The 20,041-nt window shown below is 36.3% G+C and overlaps 1 protein-coding gene across 1 annotated transcript in view; it reads left to right on the top strand.

Annotated features, from left to right (window-relative positions):
* Positions 1-20,041, top strand: part of PRKG2 (protein kinase cGMP-dependent 2) — a 111,532-nt gene that overhangs the window by 25,613 nt on the left and 65,878 nt on the right. The window contains exons 3-6 of the mRNA XM_055138987.1: positions 5,705-5,871; positions 10,790-10,903; positions 12,969-13,074; positions 17,984-18,047. Coding sequence (XP_054994962.1) covers positions 5,705-5,871; positions 10,790-10,903; positions 12,969-13,074; positions 17,984-18,047 — 451 coding nt within the window. The remainder of the gene's footprint in view (positions 1-5,704; positions 5,872-10,789; positions 10,904-12,968; positions 13,075-17,983; positions 18,048-20,041) is intronic.

The following is a 20,041-nucleotide window of genomic DNA, read 5'->3' as shown; positions in this document are numbered from 1 at the left end:
CTGCCTCATGCATGAGCTGGGGGAGAAGGCAGCTGGGACAGAGACGGGATCACTAAGTCAGTGATGGAGGAATCGTTCTGGATGGGAGATGCATGCTGAAAGTAGATAAAGGACCAAATGTGATGGCCTCTCAGTATCTGTATTGAAAACCAGAATACCCCAAAGTATAGAGAGAATAAGAAGGAAATTGTCTGCCATAGAGGCAGGGGTGAAATGGGGTGGGATGGGGTGGCTGGAGGGATACTGGTGACTTTGGTTGTGGAAATGTGGAGGGACGCGTGTTCAATCATTTTATGATTGAAACTCAATCATGAAAGTTTTTAAAGTATCTCATGGTGATTCAAGTACATATATATTTGAATATATGCATATGTATGTGCATATATATGTATATATATACATATACATATATATATATAAAGCAGCCAAATAAAAAAAAGATCACGTCTCAAAGTTTGAGTTGTATCACTCCAGTCTTACGAGATTTCCAGTAGTACCTTTACTTCTTTCACTAAGAAATCCAGAGGATCTTTACTCTTTTGGCAAAAGATACAAAGCAGAAGTAGCACTCAGCTTTTCTTTCTGCAACTCATTCAGAGGCAGAGATGCCAGACGTTGAAAGTAACCCAAAGCCAAGCTCCGTTCCTGAACCTTGGTTTCTACAGGCTTTCCCTTTATCATGTCATTCCTGCTTTGACTACATGTTAGTGTTGGTTAAGGTTTTATTTGTTCTTCAGTTATAATATTGTAGGTTATTGTGGGGGGTTGGGGGTGCTTAAAATCTTTTCCATATAAATTATGAGCAGTTTCCAGGGAGCCTCCTTTTGAATTGTGGGGGGATCCTATATCATAGATTTTTTGGCTTCCTTTTGAACTTTACAATTTTTTATTTTAATAGAAATACAAAATGTGTACTGATTCTATGGTGTCTGGCCTCTCTTGTTTCATGAAATTCAATTATATTTTTTATTTAGCAGAAATTTATTAATTAACATGGCTATTGGTACTTATAGTGTTTATTGTGGGACTGTAGCACTGTTAATCAGTTCTATTGATGAACATTTGGTTTATGAATTTTGAGTAACTTTGCTATGAACATGTTTTAAATCTTTTGTCATGTATAATCATATATCTATATATACAATGTTTTTGCTTTATGGTAAACTAATAGGTATACCTAGGAGTAGAATTGCTGTGTATTAAATTTCATCTAAGTTCACAGTTAATAGATTGCCAAATAATTTCTTAATATGGTTGAAAAGTATACTCTTTCACCAGAAATGCATGGAAAGTAAATAACACCACATTGTACCAATACTGTGTGTACTATATCTTTGTCATTTAGTTATTCTGGTGGGTATGTTGTGGCCTGTCATTGCACCTTTTCCCTCTTATATGAGCAAATAACATGAATGAGCTCTTTTTAATGCATGCATTTCTCATCCATCTTCTCCTTTCATTCTGGCTCTGTAGTATCTCTGTTGTCATGAGCCAGACATCCATGTGTATCACTGTATCACTGTCATCCCGTTGCTCATCAATTTGCTCAAGTGGGCACCAGTAACATCTCCATTGTGAGACTTGCTGTTACTATTTTTGGCATATCGAATACGCCACAGGGAGATTGCCAGGCTCTGCCGTGCGGGCAGGGTACTCTCGGTAGTTTGCCGGGCTCTCTGAGAGGGATGGAGGAATCGAACTCGGGTCTGCCACGTGCGAGGCAAATGTGTACATATGTGTTCTTCTAAACTTCTGATTCAAAGGGGTATATTTTTGTCCTTATATTATTGGACATTCATTATATTACTTATTTTATTTTTAAAATAACTCTTTATACAACTTTAGTTTTCCCAGTTCTTTTGTTCTTTGCCAACATTGGGTTAGCCATTTTTCATTCTTGGAACTTTTTATTTTGTTCTGCTTTTCTGGTATGGGGCCACTGAGCTCCAGGTTCTGTGATCAGGGATTATTCCTGGCTTTTCTCGAGGGATCATATATAGTGTGGGAAAGGCACCAGGATCGGGCTGCATATATGGCAAACAACTGTAACCACTGTAAACTCCCCCTGATCCCACCTTCTTGGATGTTAGTTCGGCTGCACAGATTTTTGAATCAGGTTGTCAATCTTATAAAAAGATTCTTTGCAACTCAATGGAATTTGAGTGATCCTGATCAATTTGAATTGAACTAAAAATTCAGTCTTTGAGTCACAACTCTGGCATGTGCCAATATTCATTCAGATTTTCTTTAATTTCTCTGAATAATACCACAATAGTATGTTGTTGTTGATGTTTTTCATGTTTTCAACGAATAACAAAAAGTTATTATTTTTAGTTACTTGACGCTGGGCTACTTAGAAATACATTTGAATGATTTTATTGATGATGTATCAGTAAGATTACTTAGATCCCTTGTTAACACTAAGAGTTACCTTTCCTTTTTTTTTCTTTGCTCTGAGCTCAGTGATCACTCCTGGAGGGGGTTGGGGACTTACACAGATTGCCAGGGATTGAACCTCGGTGGCCACGCTCAATGCAAGCACTCTATTTGCTGCTCTGGCTCTAGCCCTGAAAACATTTCTTTTTAATCCAAACTTACATCATTTACTCAGATGTATGATTCAAGGTCAAAATGAAGTGTCCCACTTCTGCTATCTTATAGGAAGTTTTAGATACATGATCATGTGATATTAAAACCTATTTTTGCTTTGTTGTATAAATACCTTTTTTGTCAGATTAAGAAAAGTCCCTCCTCTTGAGTTGTGTTCTTTATAAAAGTTAAGAACTCAAAGTAGGTATGAATTTAATCGAATTCCTTCTTGTGGTTGGAGCCATAGTACAGAGTTAAGGCACATATCTTGCAGTGGCTGATCCCCATGCATTACTGTGCAGCTCTGGATGCCAACGAGCACTGCTGAGGGAGCCTTCAGTAACCCCCAGTACTAGAGGCTATGAGGAGCATCACCACTAGCCCAGTTGGCTGGGAGTTACCATGAGGGTCCCCCTGGCCTTCTAAGCACTGTAGGGAGGGCCACCCCCAACCACCCCAAATACTTTCTCTTATAATATAAGAATTGAGATTTTTCTCCCCTTCCCACCATGAGGTTAGTTACTCTGATTTTGAGTTTGATTTATAATACTTACCTCTCATACTTATTTTTGAGTTTGACTTTTACAGCATCATGAGGAATATTAATTTTTAATTACTTTTCTTATAATGTAGATTTTGGCAGTAGGCTTTCCCAGAACTATGAAATATTTTGCATAAAAGATTTTTTAAATATTTTAGTAAAATAACACATAGTATTAACAATATTTTTTTTACTATATGGAATACTTAATAAGTACGTCACCTGGGTCTGAATTTTTCTTTGTAAGATAGTTGTTATTTAATTTTTGCAATAGCACAGTGGATAGAGCATTTGCCTTGCACTTTGCCAACCCGGGTTTGATTCTTCTGTCCCTCTTGGAGAGCCCAGCAAGGTACCGAGAGTACCCAGACCACATGGCAGAACCTGGCAAGCTACCCGTGGCGTATTTGATATGTCAAAAGCAGTAACAACAAGTCTTACAGTGGAGACATTACTGGTGCCTGCTCAAGCAAATCGGTGAACAATGGGATGACAGTGCTACTACTATTTTTGAAGTTGCTACTTATAGTGTTTTTTTTCCCCTCTCTTTTTTTGTCAGGATTTTATCAGTTCTATTTATTTTTTCAAATAAATTATTTTGGACAATGATGTTTTTCTTCTTTGAATTTTTTTCATTTCTATCATTTTTTTCTAATTTGCTTTTCTTTTCCTTTTTAAGCTTTTTCAAGTTTTTCTTTCCCTTTGTAGTTGCTTTTATTTTTCTAGGTCTTTGAATTGATATAAAACAAAGTCATTTTTAATCTTTCTACTATTCTGTTAAAGCTACTTAATGCTATATATTTCTCCTTAGAATTGACTTCACTGCTTTCACAAGTTTGAAATTGTTCTGGTTATTTGTTCAATAAATCTGACTTCCTGTTTGATGTATTTTTTAATCAAAGGGCTATTTAGAAGTGCTTGCTCACTTGCCAACCATTTGAAAAATTTCTGAATACTATTTTAGTTTTGACTTCTAGTTTATACCTACTGTACTCAATAAATATAATCTGTCTTATTCCCTCCTGTGAAATTGAGATTTGCTGTTCATGGTCCACTATATGGCCAGTTTTCACGTACACTTAAAAAGAATGCATCTTCTGAATTTGTTGAACACAATCTTTAAAAATATTAATGGTATAAAGAGAGATGCAATATTTGAGGTGTTTAACCTGTGCTGAGCACTGGGGATGAAGTCTTAAGAAAGAGGAAATTTTATACAAGACTTCCCTCCCTTCCTTTATTTAGTTTAATGATCCATAGATAAGATAAATGAAGAATTATTATGAAATTTTACATTGTGTTTGAAAACTTTCTGTATAGAAAAAATCACCAATTTTCAAATAATAAATCTAGCCTGAATTAAAGAAATAGACAGGAAATGATCCTATTAATAAAAAACACTGGGAAGAGATCTTGACTGAGCTTAAATGGCAATTTTTTCTTCCAGTTCAGTCGTTTTATGATATGTATAAATATTTGAATTTTTGATAATGAATGCTGGGAAATTATTTTGAGCTGCTTTCTCAAAAAAAAATAAAAAGGCAGGATATTCTAGGATTGTGAACAAATGAATGTTGGATTTGGGGAAAGCTGTGAGGCAAGAATATAGGTCTGTCTAATCTAGATGTACTAAGAATGAGAACCTATAAACCAAAGTAAACTACACCATAGGCCCCCTTGTGGCATGAAAGTTAGGACCCCCAAGGGAGCTAATTTACTCATCTCAGAAGAGGTAATAGAAGGAGAGGAAGGAGCTCAGACTTCACAGGACACACTTAGGCTTGTTTGTTTGGTTTTGGGGCCATCCCTGCAGTGCTCAGCTCGACTCCTGGCTCTGTTCTCAGGGGTCACTCCTGGCAGGTCCAAGGGATATTGGGCGAAGCATAATGCAGTGCCAGGAATTAAACCCTGGTCAGGCACGTGCAAGCAAGTGCCTTACTTGCTGTATTATCTCTCTGGTCCTTACGGACAAAGGTTTAATGAATAAGTTGTTTCTTATCTTTTGGTCTACTATGCTATAAAATAGGAATAATAATTACCTTTCACAGTGGGAATGAGGATTTAATAGCACTGTAGCACTGTCGTCCCGTTGTTCATAGATTTGCTCGAGCGGGCACCAGTAACATCTCCATTGTGAGACTTGTTACTGTTTTGGGCATATCAAATATGCCACGGGGAGCTTGCCAGGCAGAGAGGATTAAATAAGATATGAAATAACTAGTACCACACGTGCTATGCTTGTGTGGATACAGTGAATATTGTTTTAGTCTCTTGGATATACCTGTTTATATCTGTCATATGCACATGTTTTCCATTTAGAAATCATATGGCCATCAATAATGCATCTAGGCTTCCTGAGAGTTCTAAATTTGTAATGTTAACAGGAGTGGTGATTAAATGAGGGTAGTAATGATTATCATAAGAATATTTAGAAATGTTTCTCCAGCTTTTATATGTAAAGTGTGACGATTACAAGGGGCAGACATTAATGGACTAGAAAATAAGCATAAATGTGTATCTGAAGACAAAATATGGATCCTCATTGTAACTAACATTTCTTTTCTGTTCTTCCAGTGAGAAGAAGCTCATTACCGATGCCCTTAATAAAAATCAGTTTCTGAAGAGACTAGACCCTCAGCAGATCAAAGACATGGTGGAATGCATGTATGGAAGAAATTACCAGCAAGGGAGTTACATTATTAAGCAAGGAGAACCAGGAAACCATATTTTTGTACTGGCAGGTAGGTTTTAGATTTTTCCAATACTCATACAACAAATGTTTCGCTAACATATTTTTGTGAACATTTATAAAGTCTCAGAATATTTTGTCCAATTTGTTGAAGATGTGACAGAACAAGCTATGCAATAGTAACATGATTGGTTCAATCACAGTAATGATTTTTTCTATGTTTACTGAATGCTTTCGACAGGTCACTTGTCATTTTGAGCCCTTAATAGATCTCATTTCATCTCACCCACTCTGTTGGACTAGGGTTGTTTTCTCCCACATTCCCGTTATTTCGAAGAAGTTAAGTAGCTTCACCAAGACCACACAGCATCTGATGGTAGAGGCAAATGCACATCTTGGCACTCTGACTCAGAAACTACGCTTTTAATGATGGCATCATTATTCAAGAGCTAGCAAAAATGGCATTCATATTCAGTATACTGCTGCTTATGTTGACACATTTTTAGGTAATTGATACAGGGAAAAGGAAAACAAAAGTTATTTGGAGGAGGGTTCTGCAAAGTATTTTGGTTACATACACAAATATTTATAAAATAAATATTATTATAATATTTAATCAGTATAAATGCAGATCTTAAATATGATTTAGGTATGTTTAACCAATAGACAAATAGAATATTTTGAGATTATGGGCTAGAGAGATAGTTTATTGAAAATGTTTACACGTTGGAATAGTTTCCAATGCTTAGTTAGACAAAGGATTTATTTTTCAAATTTAAATATTTTATAGAACTTCTCCTCCCCATCCCCACAAATTTTGCCTATTGAAGCAAGAAATTATTTGAAAAAGACTTGCTGGAACTCAAGGGATAGCATAGCAGTTAGGGCGTTTGTTTTGCATGTGGCCAACCTGGGTTCGATTCCCAGCATCCCATATAGTCCCCCGAGCACTGCCAGGAGTAATTCCTGAGTGCATGCTCCAGGAGTAACCCTTATGCATCACCAGGTGTGACCCAAAAAGAAAAAAAAAAAGACTTGCTTATGGTTATTGAATCCCTTGTCAAATTTCAAACTGCCTCAATTTGTTGAGTCTTAACTGAAAGAAGCTCGTCTAGACAGACTGTTCCCTGAGCAATACTATAATCTCTGGTTGGTATTATAGTTCCTGGTGGCCTAAGCAATACCTATATGATCTTTGTTTTCTTTTGGGTAGAAGTCACCTGTCTGAAAAATCAAACAACACTCTAGGTACAGAATAGAAGAGATTGCTTTCACATACTGATTTTCTAAACTTTTGGGTTTCATAATTATTGGTTACGATGGCCATATACATCTTTGCTATTTTCAAGAAATTTTTCTGCCCAAGAAGTGAATTATAGTCCTGATTTAGTAATCTTCAAGAGCAGTTTCCTCTTCTTTCTGTGCTTCACTTCTGCTTTAGCAACAATAGAATATTCTGGTAAGAGAAGATAGGTCATAAAGTCAATAAATATTTATGGAGTTTGCTAGGAAAGGATGAGACACTGATGCCAGCCTATTTCGTTCCTTGCCAGTAACTCTGATGAAAGGCTCGGGGAGAGAAGTGTTTGAACTCAAGTCAGCATCAATACAGCCGTTGAAATAAAGGCTAGAGCACACAGCAAAATGAAAATTGAACACTTCTTGCTTGAATTAGTTATGGCATTATTTGAGGACTATATTGCTTGATTTTTAAAAAGGAGCAAATTTATCTGTTAAGTAAAATCTTACTCTCATGAAATATAGTCTTGTTAGTAAATAGCAAAAGCATAATTAACTTAAACTTTTGATATTTCACATATTTCTTCAGTTAAGTTCAAATTCTGTGGTTCAAAATCATTAGGAAATAAAAAAAAAACTTGAAATGTATTAAGATCCATGATATACACTTCACAGAATCAGTAGGTGATTTTCATGAACTTAAATATAGTTGTAATGAGAAATTATTAAATTGACGTCTAATCTGTAGTATTTGGAATTGAAGCAGGGCTTTTGTTTTTACTAGATATAACTAGTATTCTGCCAGGATATGTGCCTTTTCTGTTTCATTCACTCTCACGCTATCTTCTGGCAGCTGGCCCAGTTTCTGAAATAAATAGGCACTTAAATCAGATTTGTTGAGTGAATGGATGGGTAGAATTGACTCAGCAGCACAGTGATGAATTAGAAAAAGGAAAGCTGGGTAAAGAGAACGGAAACATAAATGACCCCATTTTCTTATCCCCTGTCTAAAAATATAGAACATTTGTGTCTACAATTTTCATTAGGTAAGATTTTATTTGCATTTCTTTGAAGGGAAAGAAAATTTTCCAGGGCAAAAGAATTGTGAAAAGTCTGCCTAAATTTTTGTCTGTCCTTCCCACCATCCTTTGACCTATATGAAGATTCGTGTGAAACATGCTTATTTTTTTTTACAGGACTTTATTTATTTGGAGGAGTTTTAGGCTTACAATAACGTTGAAAGGAGGAACAGATTTCCCAAATACCTTCTGCCCCCACGTATCTGGAGCCTCCTCCACTTATTCACATTACTCATCTGAATATTTTTTTAATTCTGAATTATTTTTTTAATTCTGAATTATTTTTTAACCAAGTATCAACCTACATTAACACATCATAATCACCCAAAGGCTAGATTTAGTGTTGTGCATACTATAGAATTTTTTCCCGCAGTTTAAACATTTCTTGGTTTTGAGGTCACACCTGGCTGTGCTTAGGTCTTACTCCTGGCTCTGTGTTCCGAGATCAGGGGGCCATATTGATACAAACCCAGGTCAGCCACATGCAAGGTCAGCACCTTTCCTGCTGCACTCTCTCTCCAGCTACCGCATACTATAGAATTTTCACTGTATCACTGTCATCCCATTGATCATCAATTTGCTCAAGCGGGTGCCAGTAACATCTCCATTTGTCCTAGCCCTGAGATTTTTGCAGCCTGTCTTTACTCGTTCTTCCCAGAAGTGCCACATTGGAGGCTTTTTCAAGGTAAGGGGAATGAGACCCATCATTGTTACTGTATTTGGCATATCAGTATGCCACAGAGAGCTTGCCAGGCTCTGCTGTGTGGGCAGGATGCTCTCAGTACCTTACCAGGTTCTTCGAGAACCTAGTCGTTCTCTTCTGGGAGCTTTGTTTTATAGTCTCTGGATTTTGGCCGTTGATGGGATTACACGGCGCCAGGGGCAGTTTCTGGGTGTGGCTGCCAAGCTACTGGAAAATGGGGGGATCTGGGTGGAGGAGGTCTTGATGATCTCAGCCACAGGTCCCACATACCTGGGTTCCTCTGCCAGTCCCTTCATGCGTGAGGCTCGTCCGATCGTGTGGAGAGGGGCCTTGAGCATGGCTGTGGCTGGGTTCTGGAGGTCTTCGGCTGCTCAGGGCAGGGAGGGAAACTCAACCCGCTCCCCTCCGAGGGGCCCCAGTGAAGACAGCCAGGTGCGGGGGCAGAGACACTTTGCCTATAGAATTATAAGTTTGGACAAATGCATGATGGCATATGTCTATCATTTCAATATCCTACACAGCATGGTATTTTCAGTTGCCCTAAGAATCTTTCACGTTCCAGAATAGGGGTATGTTCAGTCTTTTTGTCTCTGTATTTGCTGGTTTTCAGAATGCTCTCTAGGTAGCCTTTTCAGATTTCTTTCACTTAGTGATAAACCGTCTTGGTTTCTTCATGCCGTTTTGTGGTTCAGTCATCAATTCTCTTTAGCACTAATATTCTGTCACTTAGATGTATCAGATTGTGTATCCATTTGTCTACTGAAAGAAATCTTAGTTATTTCAAAGTTTTAGGGTTTTATTTTTGGGGGACTAAGAACTCTTTAGTAGTGCTGAGGGCCATTGGGGTGACATGCAGTGCTACTTAAGAGACCACATAGAGTGAAGGGTTGAACTCAGGGACCTCCGTATGCCAGATCTCCATTCCAGCCCTGTCAGCTAACCACCACCCCAACCCCTGTAATAAGTGTTTTGATGCTTATTAATTAATCGACTATGAATATCCATGTCCAAGCTTTTGTGTGGAGCTAAGTTTTTAACCCCTTTGAAGAAATGCTAGGAAACTTAATCTCTACGTCATATGGTTGTATGGATGTATGTTGTATGGTAAGAACATATTTACTTTGGAAAGAGAATTACAGGTCATATACTAAATTGGTTGCCTGCATTTACTTTTCTTCTAGTTTTATGATGGCATCAAATTCTCAGCATTTGATGGTGTTAGTGTTCTATATCTTGGTCATTTTAATAGGTGTCAAGAAATAAAATTATTATTTTATTTAAATTTACCTGAAAAATACATGCAGTACACTGTTTTATATTTGACATCTGTGTGTTTACTTTAAAGTCTTTGGCCCATTTTTAACAATGCGACTTTTGAGCTTGTGCGGTGTTTGTTTGTTTGCTTGCTTTAATTGGAGTTACTCAAAAGTCACATGAAACCAATAACTAGAAAGAACCAAGAGGACTGACTCCAGGATCCCTGTGTTTCTTAATTATGACAAGTCACACCATACCAAAGAAATGGCTTCATGTTCTACGTTTGTCATAGGGGGGAATGAATCAACAGGGCATAACTATCCACTGCTTCAGAGCAAGAACTCTGTAACAGTGATGATAGTATTAACAGCAACTGTCTGACAAAGCATTTAGTATATGTGTTTGCTATAGATAATTCTGAGTTCTATACATATATTAACTTTTTTAACTTTCACAACATCTGTATGTTACCATTATTACCCCATTTATCAGTGAGGAAACTCAGGTAGAGAAACTCAAGATAAAACAAGTGATACTAAGTGGTAAAAATTGATATTACCTGTACTCTTAACCACTTTATCCTTTTTTGTTTAAGATATCTTACCAGTATGCTTTGTGTAATTTCTAATTAAAAAAAATATGTATAGAATCCAGGGAGATTTTGACTGTTTCTCTCAATTTCTTCTTGACAGAGGGCCGACTCGAGGTGTTCCAAGGGGAGAAATTCCTCTCAGCCATCCCGCTCTGGACCACGTTTGGGGAACTGGCCATTTTATACAACTGCACAAGGACCGCCTCTGTGAAAGGTAACAGGAGATGAAGGGTGGGGTGTTTGAATTGATGCACAGCATTAAAGACCAGCTGGTAAAGTCAGTGTTTTGTGCCCAAAATCTTATTAGTAAAATGTTGGGCTTATGAAGATTTTCTATTGAAGAACTTGTGAAAGTAATTGAGGCTTTACAGAACTCTTCTATCAGATAACTGCCTATAAAATAGCAAAATGACATTAAATGGAATGATTTAAATATTTGTCTGACCTACCACTTTTCTTTTTTTAAATTTTACTATGCAAATTTCTGCCTTTGGTTCATCCACAATGTTTACTTTTTCCTCTGTCTAAGAGGTTCTGACGATATTATAAACCAGAAAATCAATTAGCTAACAAAATGTATAAGTTACAAAAAGAATGTGAATTAGTTAGAGTTTTCATAGATCACTTTGGGGAGCTTAATTGATTCACTCTAGGTTCATGCTTCCAATTACTTTATTCATTCATGGGGATTTTAGGTTTTCTTCTGAATTATGTAAATGTGTTGTTTTCTGTATTTTGAACTTAGTTATAGTCTCAGCATTGTTGTCCTACTTAATAAAAATGCAGATTCTAGAACTTCACTCCAAACCTGAGTCAGAATTTCTGGCAGTCGGGCACACAGACCTGTATTTTTATCAAGAATATCTAGATAATTTTAATTTAGTTTCAAGTTTAATAAGCCAGAATTTTGGACTTTGTCATGTAGTCTCTCATTACTCCTTTGAAAATATCTAAAATAGATTTTTAGAGTTGCTTCTTCTGTACCTTGTGCTTTTTACATTATATTCTTGATTTTTGAGCTTGCTTAATTTCTTTCTAAATGATTTGTATACATTTTATACCGAAGTAACCATAGAGATCCTTAAAATATATTGGTTTTCATTAGCAACACTGTCTAAACAAAAGATATAAAAGCCCACTTACAGAATGGCATATATCAAAAAGTCTAGAAATAACCAGTGTTGTCACAGACGTTTTGTAAAAGGAACCCTCATTTGCTGTTGGTGGGAATGTCATCTGGTTCAGCCTCTGTGGAAAGCAGTATGGAGATTTCTCAGATAAGACTAGATTTCCCATAAGGTCCAGCAGTACTACTTCTTGTCAATCGACACCACTCAAACACAAAAGCATTAATTTGAAAGAATATTCGCATACCTTTGTTCACTAAAGCTTTTAGTGGAGAAGCCAAGGTATAGAAATGACCCAAATGTCCAACTCTGAAAGAGTAGATCAAGAGGTTGGAGGGCACTTAAATGATGGAATACTGTGCAGCTGTCAGGAAGAATGAAATCGTGCAATTTGCTGTGCTATGGATGGAACTATAGGGTACCGTTCCGAGCGAGGTCAGAAAGGGACAGATACAGAATGACCTCTCGTATGTGAAATATAAACATACACAATAAGGGAGCAACAAATGGCCAAAGTCAACAGAACTGGAGAGTTAATTGGTCCACAGAACTGAGTTTACTAGGGAGAAGGGGGTTGCAGGGAGGGGACAAGGTTGGTCGGGAGGGATCTTTGGGACATTGGTGGAAGAAAGTGGTCCTAAGTGGTGGGTGTGGTGTTGAAATAATGCATGAATAAAAGTGTAAGTGAACAAAAAAGTAAAAACCTTCAAGTACAAACACACACACGCGCGCACACATGCACAGATCATTAGCTTTCAACTCTAGGCTTGTAAAGTCTTCACTCTATAGGTACAGGTACATAGTTTTCTCTTATATCACAGCACAAATCTTAAAAACATCCTGATGATGTAACAAGTAATTGAGGATTACAAACTAATTTCAATATCAGCCTAAGCAAAACATAATTAGAAAGGAAATCATTTGCTACTTAATTCCAAATCATGGCTCATTTCAAAAGCAAAAATTATTTTATAAAATGACCTACTACTTAAGTCACGGCTTCCTTCTACTGCCATTTGCCTGTTAAAAGAATACATTTTCTAAAACGTACCTTTTTCTGAGAATATATAACACACAACTTGAGAGAATTTTTTGAAATGTTTAAGTGGGGGGAATTAAACATTTTTTATCACTTTCTTGATTTCTACAAAGCTGTTACCAATGTTAAAACTTGGGCACTGGATCGAGAGGTATTCCAGAACATCATGAGAAGAACAGCACAAGCTAGAGATGAACAGTACAGAAGCTTCCTCAGAAGGTAAGAAAGAGACATTGCAAGACCAGAAGGTGGGGAAGTCATATCATAGATGTAATGGTTTTATCAGAATAATTATTTCACTTTAGTTCTTTCTCATTTGTTTTCCACATAATTAAACCAAAGGAAACAGAACTATCCTTGCATTTAATGTTACTTTATACAAAAGTTTTTATTTAATTCTCATCAGTTTTATGTCTGGATTAACTTCTTCCACTAATTTTGCCTTTGATTGATTTTATTATGGTATAGGAAAAAAATGTGCGAAGTGTTCTAAAATATTGTTCACTTTGAAAGTTATTCTGTAATAGACTATAAGACGAACACCCAAGAATAGTAGAAATAAGTACCAGGAGGTTGTCACCATGGCTTGGAGGCTGTTCTCTCATTCTGGGCAACTCAGAGAAGGGAACAGCAAGTAAAATGTGGTTGTTGGTCATGTGGGGGAAAGATGATGCGGGCCAAATATAGACTAGAGACTGAACGCAATGGCCACTCAACACCTTTATTGCAAACCACAACACCTAACCAGAGAGAGAGAACAAAAGGGAATTCCCTGCCATAGTGGCAGGGTGGGGTGGGGGGAGACGGGACTGGGAAGGGGGGGTGGGATGTTGGGTTTACTGGTGGTGGAGAATGGGCACTGGTGAAGGGATGGGTTATCAAACTTTGTAAGGGAGAAACATGAGCACAAAAATGTATAAATCTGTAACTGTACCCTCACGTTGACTCACTAATTAAAAATAAACTATTAATAAAAAAAAATAAAAATAAAAATAAAAAATAAAAACACACACACAAAAAAAAGAAAGTTATTCTGTAATTTCGAAGTGGATAACAACATACCATCTTTTTACAATGCTTTATTTAGACTAATATTAAAGTTAATTAATTTTACTATCCTTGTTTTATCTGAAGCATTCTATTTTAATTCTCTATCCACATTATCTTCTATAATATTGATATTATTAATTTGGGCACCATGAATCACAATAATATAAATATTAATGTTTTAAGAATATAGTGTTGCTATTCAGGAAAACTCTTATTTATAGCAAATTAACTTGCAAATATGTTACTATGCTTATCTTGATGACATTGATCCTTGGCATGTACTCATTTTGTGAACTGTTTTGTTCCCCTATAAAGTTAGTTTATGTATAGAGAAACAAATATCTATGTGACTGAAAAGGCACACATCATGTAATTTTTTGAAAAAAATATGGTCAGTTTATGCTATTTCATTGTTTTTGTGGGAAGTTTACAAGTTTAAGGCTGTAGTATATATATACTAATTAAATAGTGTCTGTGATAACTGGTAATAATAAAGTATCATTTGATTTTTCAAGAATAAATGTGAATCTTTTTTCAAGCATAGTGATGTTTTCCTTGCATAACTAGCTTACAAAACCAATGATTTTCATACTGTACAGTTTCTTGCATTTACTGGTAATGAACACATTGTTAATCAGTAAAACATCACTGGCACTTAAAATTTCTGTACAAAAGTTTGCTGATTCACCCTTTTTGAGATAATACTGACTCATGGTAGAGGGCTGTGATAGTGTAAGATAGATGCTTTACTTAGACGCCAACCACTGCACTGTGGGTTTTTTCCTGGGGTCTCAGAATCCAACAGCTGAGCAATGCCCCTCAGCATTTAAAGCTAATGTACTAAACTTATGCAAGGAGTAAAATGGGGTAAATAAGCTACTACCATGTTTGCATTTGAATAGCCCAGATAAAACTTGAATTAACAACAGGCAACAGGTTGTCTAGTTCATTACCTTGGAATTTTACTTGTTCTGACATCATGAAAGGAGTTCAGAGTATTTACCCTTACGTTCCTTCATTCTTTTATTGCTTCCTTCGCTCTGTTACCTCATCCACACATTTATTCAACAAGCATTTAATACCAGACCCTAAACATTATCCACTTAGCAGTAAATAAAGTAAACCTGATCTCTGTCATCATAAGTATGAGAGAACAATTTTTTCTCTTCAAATCATCTTCCTCTAATTCCCAAATATCATAGATTAATAGGAGAGAATTTTTTTTTATTTTTTACTTTAAATCTTTTTATTTTTAATTTTTTTAATTTATTTATTTATTTTTTTTTAATTTATTTATTTTTAATTAGAGAATCACCGTGAGGGTACAGTTACAGATTTATACACTTTTGTGCTTATACTTCCCTCATACAAAGTTTGGGAACCCATCCCTTCACCAGTGCCCATTCTCCACCACCCGTAAACCCAGTGTCCCTCCCACCCTCCCCAATCCCATCTCCCCCCCACCCCACCCTGCCACTGTGGCAAGGCATTCCCTTCTGTTTTCTCTCTCTAATTAGCTGTTGTGGTTTGCAATAAAGGTGTTGAGTGGCCGCTGTGCTCAGTCTAGTTTGGGTCAGAGCTAGAACTTTCATGGTTGGCATGTTCATCCAAACAAGCTCTATTTACCCTTCCACCTCTCATTAGTAGGGGGAAATAGAAGAGAAGCATTTTTTTATTAATAGTATACAATAAACTGTTATACATTTGCATCTTTTTATTATGAAGTATGTGACACATTCATAAAACACATATAGCACTTACATAACTTATAAAACACAACCAAATGAACACCATCTAGCCAGGTCCAACCTGGGAAGTCAGCAATGAGCCATGTTGGATTTATCCAATGTTCTCCTCATTATTTCCAACATTTCCACTCCCTCTTCTTAGGGTAGTTAGAGCACGCACTTCAGCAATCATTCTATCACTCCCTTGATATTCTCTTATTTTGCTAATAACAGGATAGCCTATTTTTTTTTTGTTTTTGGGTCACATCCGGCAATGCACAGGGGTTACTCCTGGCTCTTCACTCAGGAATTACCCCTGGCGGTGCTCAGGGGACCATATGGGATGCTGGGATTAGAACCCGGGTTGGCCGCGTGCAAGGCAAACGCCCTCCCCTCTGTGCTATTGCTCCAGCCCCAGGATAGCCTATTTTTGAGCATTCTAAAAATTATGTTACTTTTGCAATTAATTTTTTTTGATCAGTGTTCTCTAAGTTTTATCCTTTTGGGTCTCAGTTCAGAGATGATTGGTTCAGTCAGATGCCCTGTTGGAGAGCTCCACCATCTGCCCTGACTGCAGAGTATTATTTGTTGAGGGATTCAGTGTCATGCAGTTATACAAAATTCTGTGCAAACATCTTTATATGCATCTTTCCATGTATGTGCCCATGTAACAGTCTAGATCTCTGCTTTCAAAAATCAAACCCAGTTGTGTATTTTTGGAGTAGTTTCATTTTCCCTTCAGGAATGTCATTTTAAATAATAAGAAAAATGTATTTATCCTATAATTTCTTATGCTGTGTCCTGAGTAAAAATGGGCAAAACAGAATAGAAAATCTCTTTGAGAACTATTAATCACATTGATGGTTAATCAGGCTGAGTATAATTTCTGATTCAAAATATAATACTTTTTTGGATTCCCTTTCACTCTGTATATTACTATTATTACCTGTAAAAAACATTCCTGTTATAAAACTGGCTATCATAAATCCTAAATCACAGAATAGTATGGCTAATAATCAGCTATCATTTGAATGCTAATTTCTGCATTCTCCCTGGATATCACTTTTATTTGATTATGAGAGTTTAGATGGAATCGGATCCTTCTCTGAAAGAAGAACTCATTCTAATAAAGAAATTTAAAAACTTACTCTTATTAAGACATGGTCATCTATGAAGTTGTTCACAGTAGGGTTGTTTTAAGCATACAATGTTCATACACTAATACTACCACCAGTGTGATCTTTCCTTCACCAAAGTCCCCAAGTTCTCTCCCACCCCCTAGCTGCCCACTTGGGTTTACAACATTACAACAAATTTATTTATATTGCTTGTTCCCACAAAACTTAAAGGAATGGAAAATAGAATTATCAGAAAATACATCAGTAAAAGTCAGTTTGTGATGATTGATATATGTTTTTGCCCTGTGTTAACAACAAAATTTAAATCATTTAGCACAATATAGTAATGTCTATTCTCATTTACATTAATAAGTTTTCAACATTGGCATCTAAAATATATGGCATTAAGTAGCTTTTTTGTACTTAGTCTTAGTGTGGTGATTATCATGTCTTCTCTCTCATTAATAAAACTTCATTTTTAAAAAAATTCTGAGCCAATGTATTTTAGAGCTTATGTGGAATAGGTAAAACGTACAGATGTAAAGTTTAGTGAGAGTGAAGAAAATTTAAAGGAGACTCTAAGGAGACCTGTAAAAGTACCAAGTATTCTAAGAAAGGAATAAATAGGTTTTATATTAGAAAATATTACATAATAGAGACTTTCAATATCTGCATCAAAAATAAAAGACTATGACAAAAGTCTCTATAATATGTAAACTGATGAAAGAAAATCAATATGAATGAGATTCTAATTCATTATTGGAAATATGTAAAAATCCCTTAGCAAACTAGGAATAAACATACCTTCCTTAATCTAGTAGAGGGTTACAATAAGCATCATGAGGTGAGTGACTTATGTCATGTTTGTCCTATCCTTTAAAAAGGGGATTTTGAGATGTGGAAATGCATTTCCAGACATGTTTACTTTGAAAACAAGCAGTAAAAATGAAAGTTAATTTTTCCCCTGAACAGAAAATATGTGATCTTTTTCCTTTCTGGTATCTTACTACGTTTGTAACAATTGTTTGTGATAGATGTCTGTGATCATGTAATTTGTAATTTCAGAGTATTTTTGATTTGATTATTAGTGTGTGATATAGTTAAGGATTTATTTCGAGATAACTAATATGCATTTTATTTTTAGATTCAGGCAAAGATTTTGAATCTACGGATATATTTGCATCTCTAGTTTAATTCAGGATACTAATTAAAGATTTCTTTTTAATTTTGAAGTGTTTCCTTGCTGAAGAATTTACCTGAAGATAAGCTAGCCAAGATCATTGACTGCTTGGAAGTGGTAAGACATTCCAAATAAAAAAAAGACATTTTATTAAAAGATTATATCATCCAGCCCAGCTACCAAGAGTATCGCGCCCGCACGGCAGAGCCTGGCAAGCTACCCGTGGCATATTGGGTATGCCAAAAACAGTAACAAATAAGTCTCACAATGAGAGACGTTACTGGTGCCCACTCGAACAAATAGATGAGCAAGGGGAAGACAGTAACAGTAACAGTATATCATCCACTGATCATTAGCACCAGAAATGAATTTATTTATTTATTTATTTATTTATTTATTTATTTATTTAGGGTTTTGGGGTCACACCTGGCGATGCTCAGGGGTTAGTCCTAGCTCATGCACTCAGGAATTACTTCTGGTGGTGCTTAGGGGACCATATGGGATGCTGGGAATCGAACCTGGGTCGACCACATGCAAGGCAAACGCCCTACCTGCTGTGCTTATCACTTCAGCCCCCAGAAATGAATTTAGAGATCTGCAGAGACCAGTAACCATTCCTATTGTCAAAAAGCTTAGGCTAATTCACACTCTTCTGAAATGTAAAAAAAGGGAGTTGGGTTTGCACATGCCAAGTGACATTTGATTTACATATTTTTGTCTTTTTAGTATTTTTGAAACTAAACTGTCTGACTCAAGAGGCATTCACTTTTCTGCAATTAACATGACAATTCCTTACAGAATGTTCATGATACAAAGGAGTCAGTAATGCATAATTAGCAAATGGGTTAGAGAAAGAGAATATTGGGGCTTTGGGTGACAGGATTTTGAATCAGGTTATGAAAGGCCTCCCCCCTGCACCCCAGTGGTGAGAATGCTATACCATGAGAAGATATTTAAAAAGTCACACTTACAAACCACTTCACCTATTTCAACATCTCAGGAAAACCGGCATATTGGCACGTATTCAGAAGCTCATATTAGGCATCACCCAGATGGTTGGTTCTAACCCAAGATTAGTTCATTCTTTTCATGAATAATGCTCTTCTAACTTGTACCTTGGATTCTAATGATATGCATAATATGAAACCTCTTCAGATTTCAGAGATTAAAATTCAAAGCAAATAACCTCTCCCTAACTTTTGGGGGGTTCAATTTCATTGAAAGCAAAATGGCTTTTACAAAAGGTAAGGAATAAATAGCCAAAGAGTCCCATGAAAACTTGAAACCTTTATAAAGCTGTTCTCAGTAGGGGACAGAACATAGCCTGAAAGGCTGATTGTTGACAGATTCATACCTTTGTCAATCACAATAATAATGTGAACTAATATCTGTTGAGAAAGGAGCCCTGATCATTTTATCCTTAAGTGTAAGTGACACCAGTAATGTTCCCATTTACAATCGTGGACATCATCCAGCAATTTATCAAGGATCGGCCAGGGTGACACAGAGCGGCTGTGTGCCCCCAGAGTGTTCTGATATGAAGTCATTTTCCAGAGGACTTTTGCCCCATATCTCTTGGGGTTTTCCCCAATGTAACACTACCCAATACCAGATGTTACAAATTAATAATTCATTCTAATTTCTGAGTGTTTCTTAAGCAAGAGGGGCCCTATATATTTTGTGTTAACTGAAGAAATCTGCTTTTAATATAATACTAATAGGGTAGATTCACCAGAGGGGAATTCCAGGATGACAATAAATATTATTATAATTTAGTGTTATGAAAAATAAAGAACAAATTAGACATATTTATCATAGCCACAAGCAAGCGCTGTAGAATATATAGACGAGGGCCTCCAACCCAGCATTAATTAAAATACAATTCAAGTTTGCAAGTCTCATTTTGTGAAATACCTCAGAAAGGCTTTATTATATCAGCATCAGCAGACAGTAGCATGGTTATAAAGGGCTCTTTATGCGTACCTGGCAAACAAATGTATTTGTGTAACATGTGTGAAAATTCTCAAATGTGGAACGTGATTAACAAGGGAGTGAGGCTCTATTTAACTCTAAGAAAAGCGCATAATTTACCCAGCATAACTCGGACTAAT

This window comes from Sorex araneus, chromosome 5, assembly GCF_027595985.1.
Source record: "Sorex araneus isolate mSorAra2 chromosome 5, mSorAra2.pri, whole genome shotgun sequence".
Lineage (NCBI taxonomy): Eukaryota > Metazoa > Chordata > Mammalia > Eulipotyphla > Soricidae > Sorex > Sorex araneus.
This window is presented reverse-complemented; position numbering and strand designations above follow the sequence as displayed.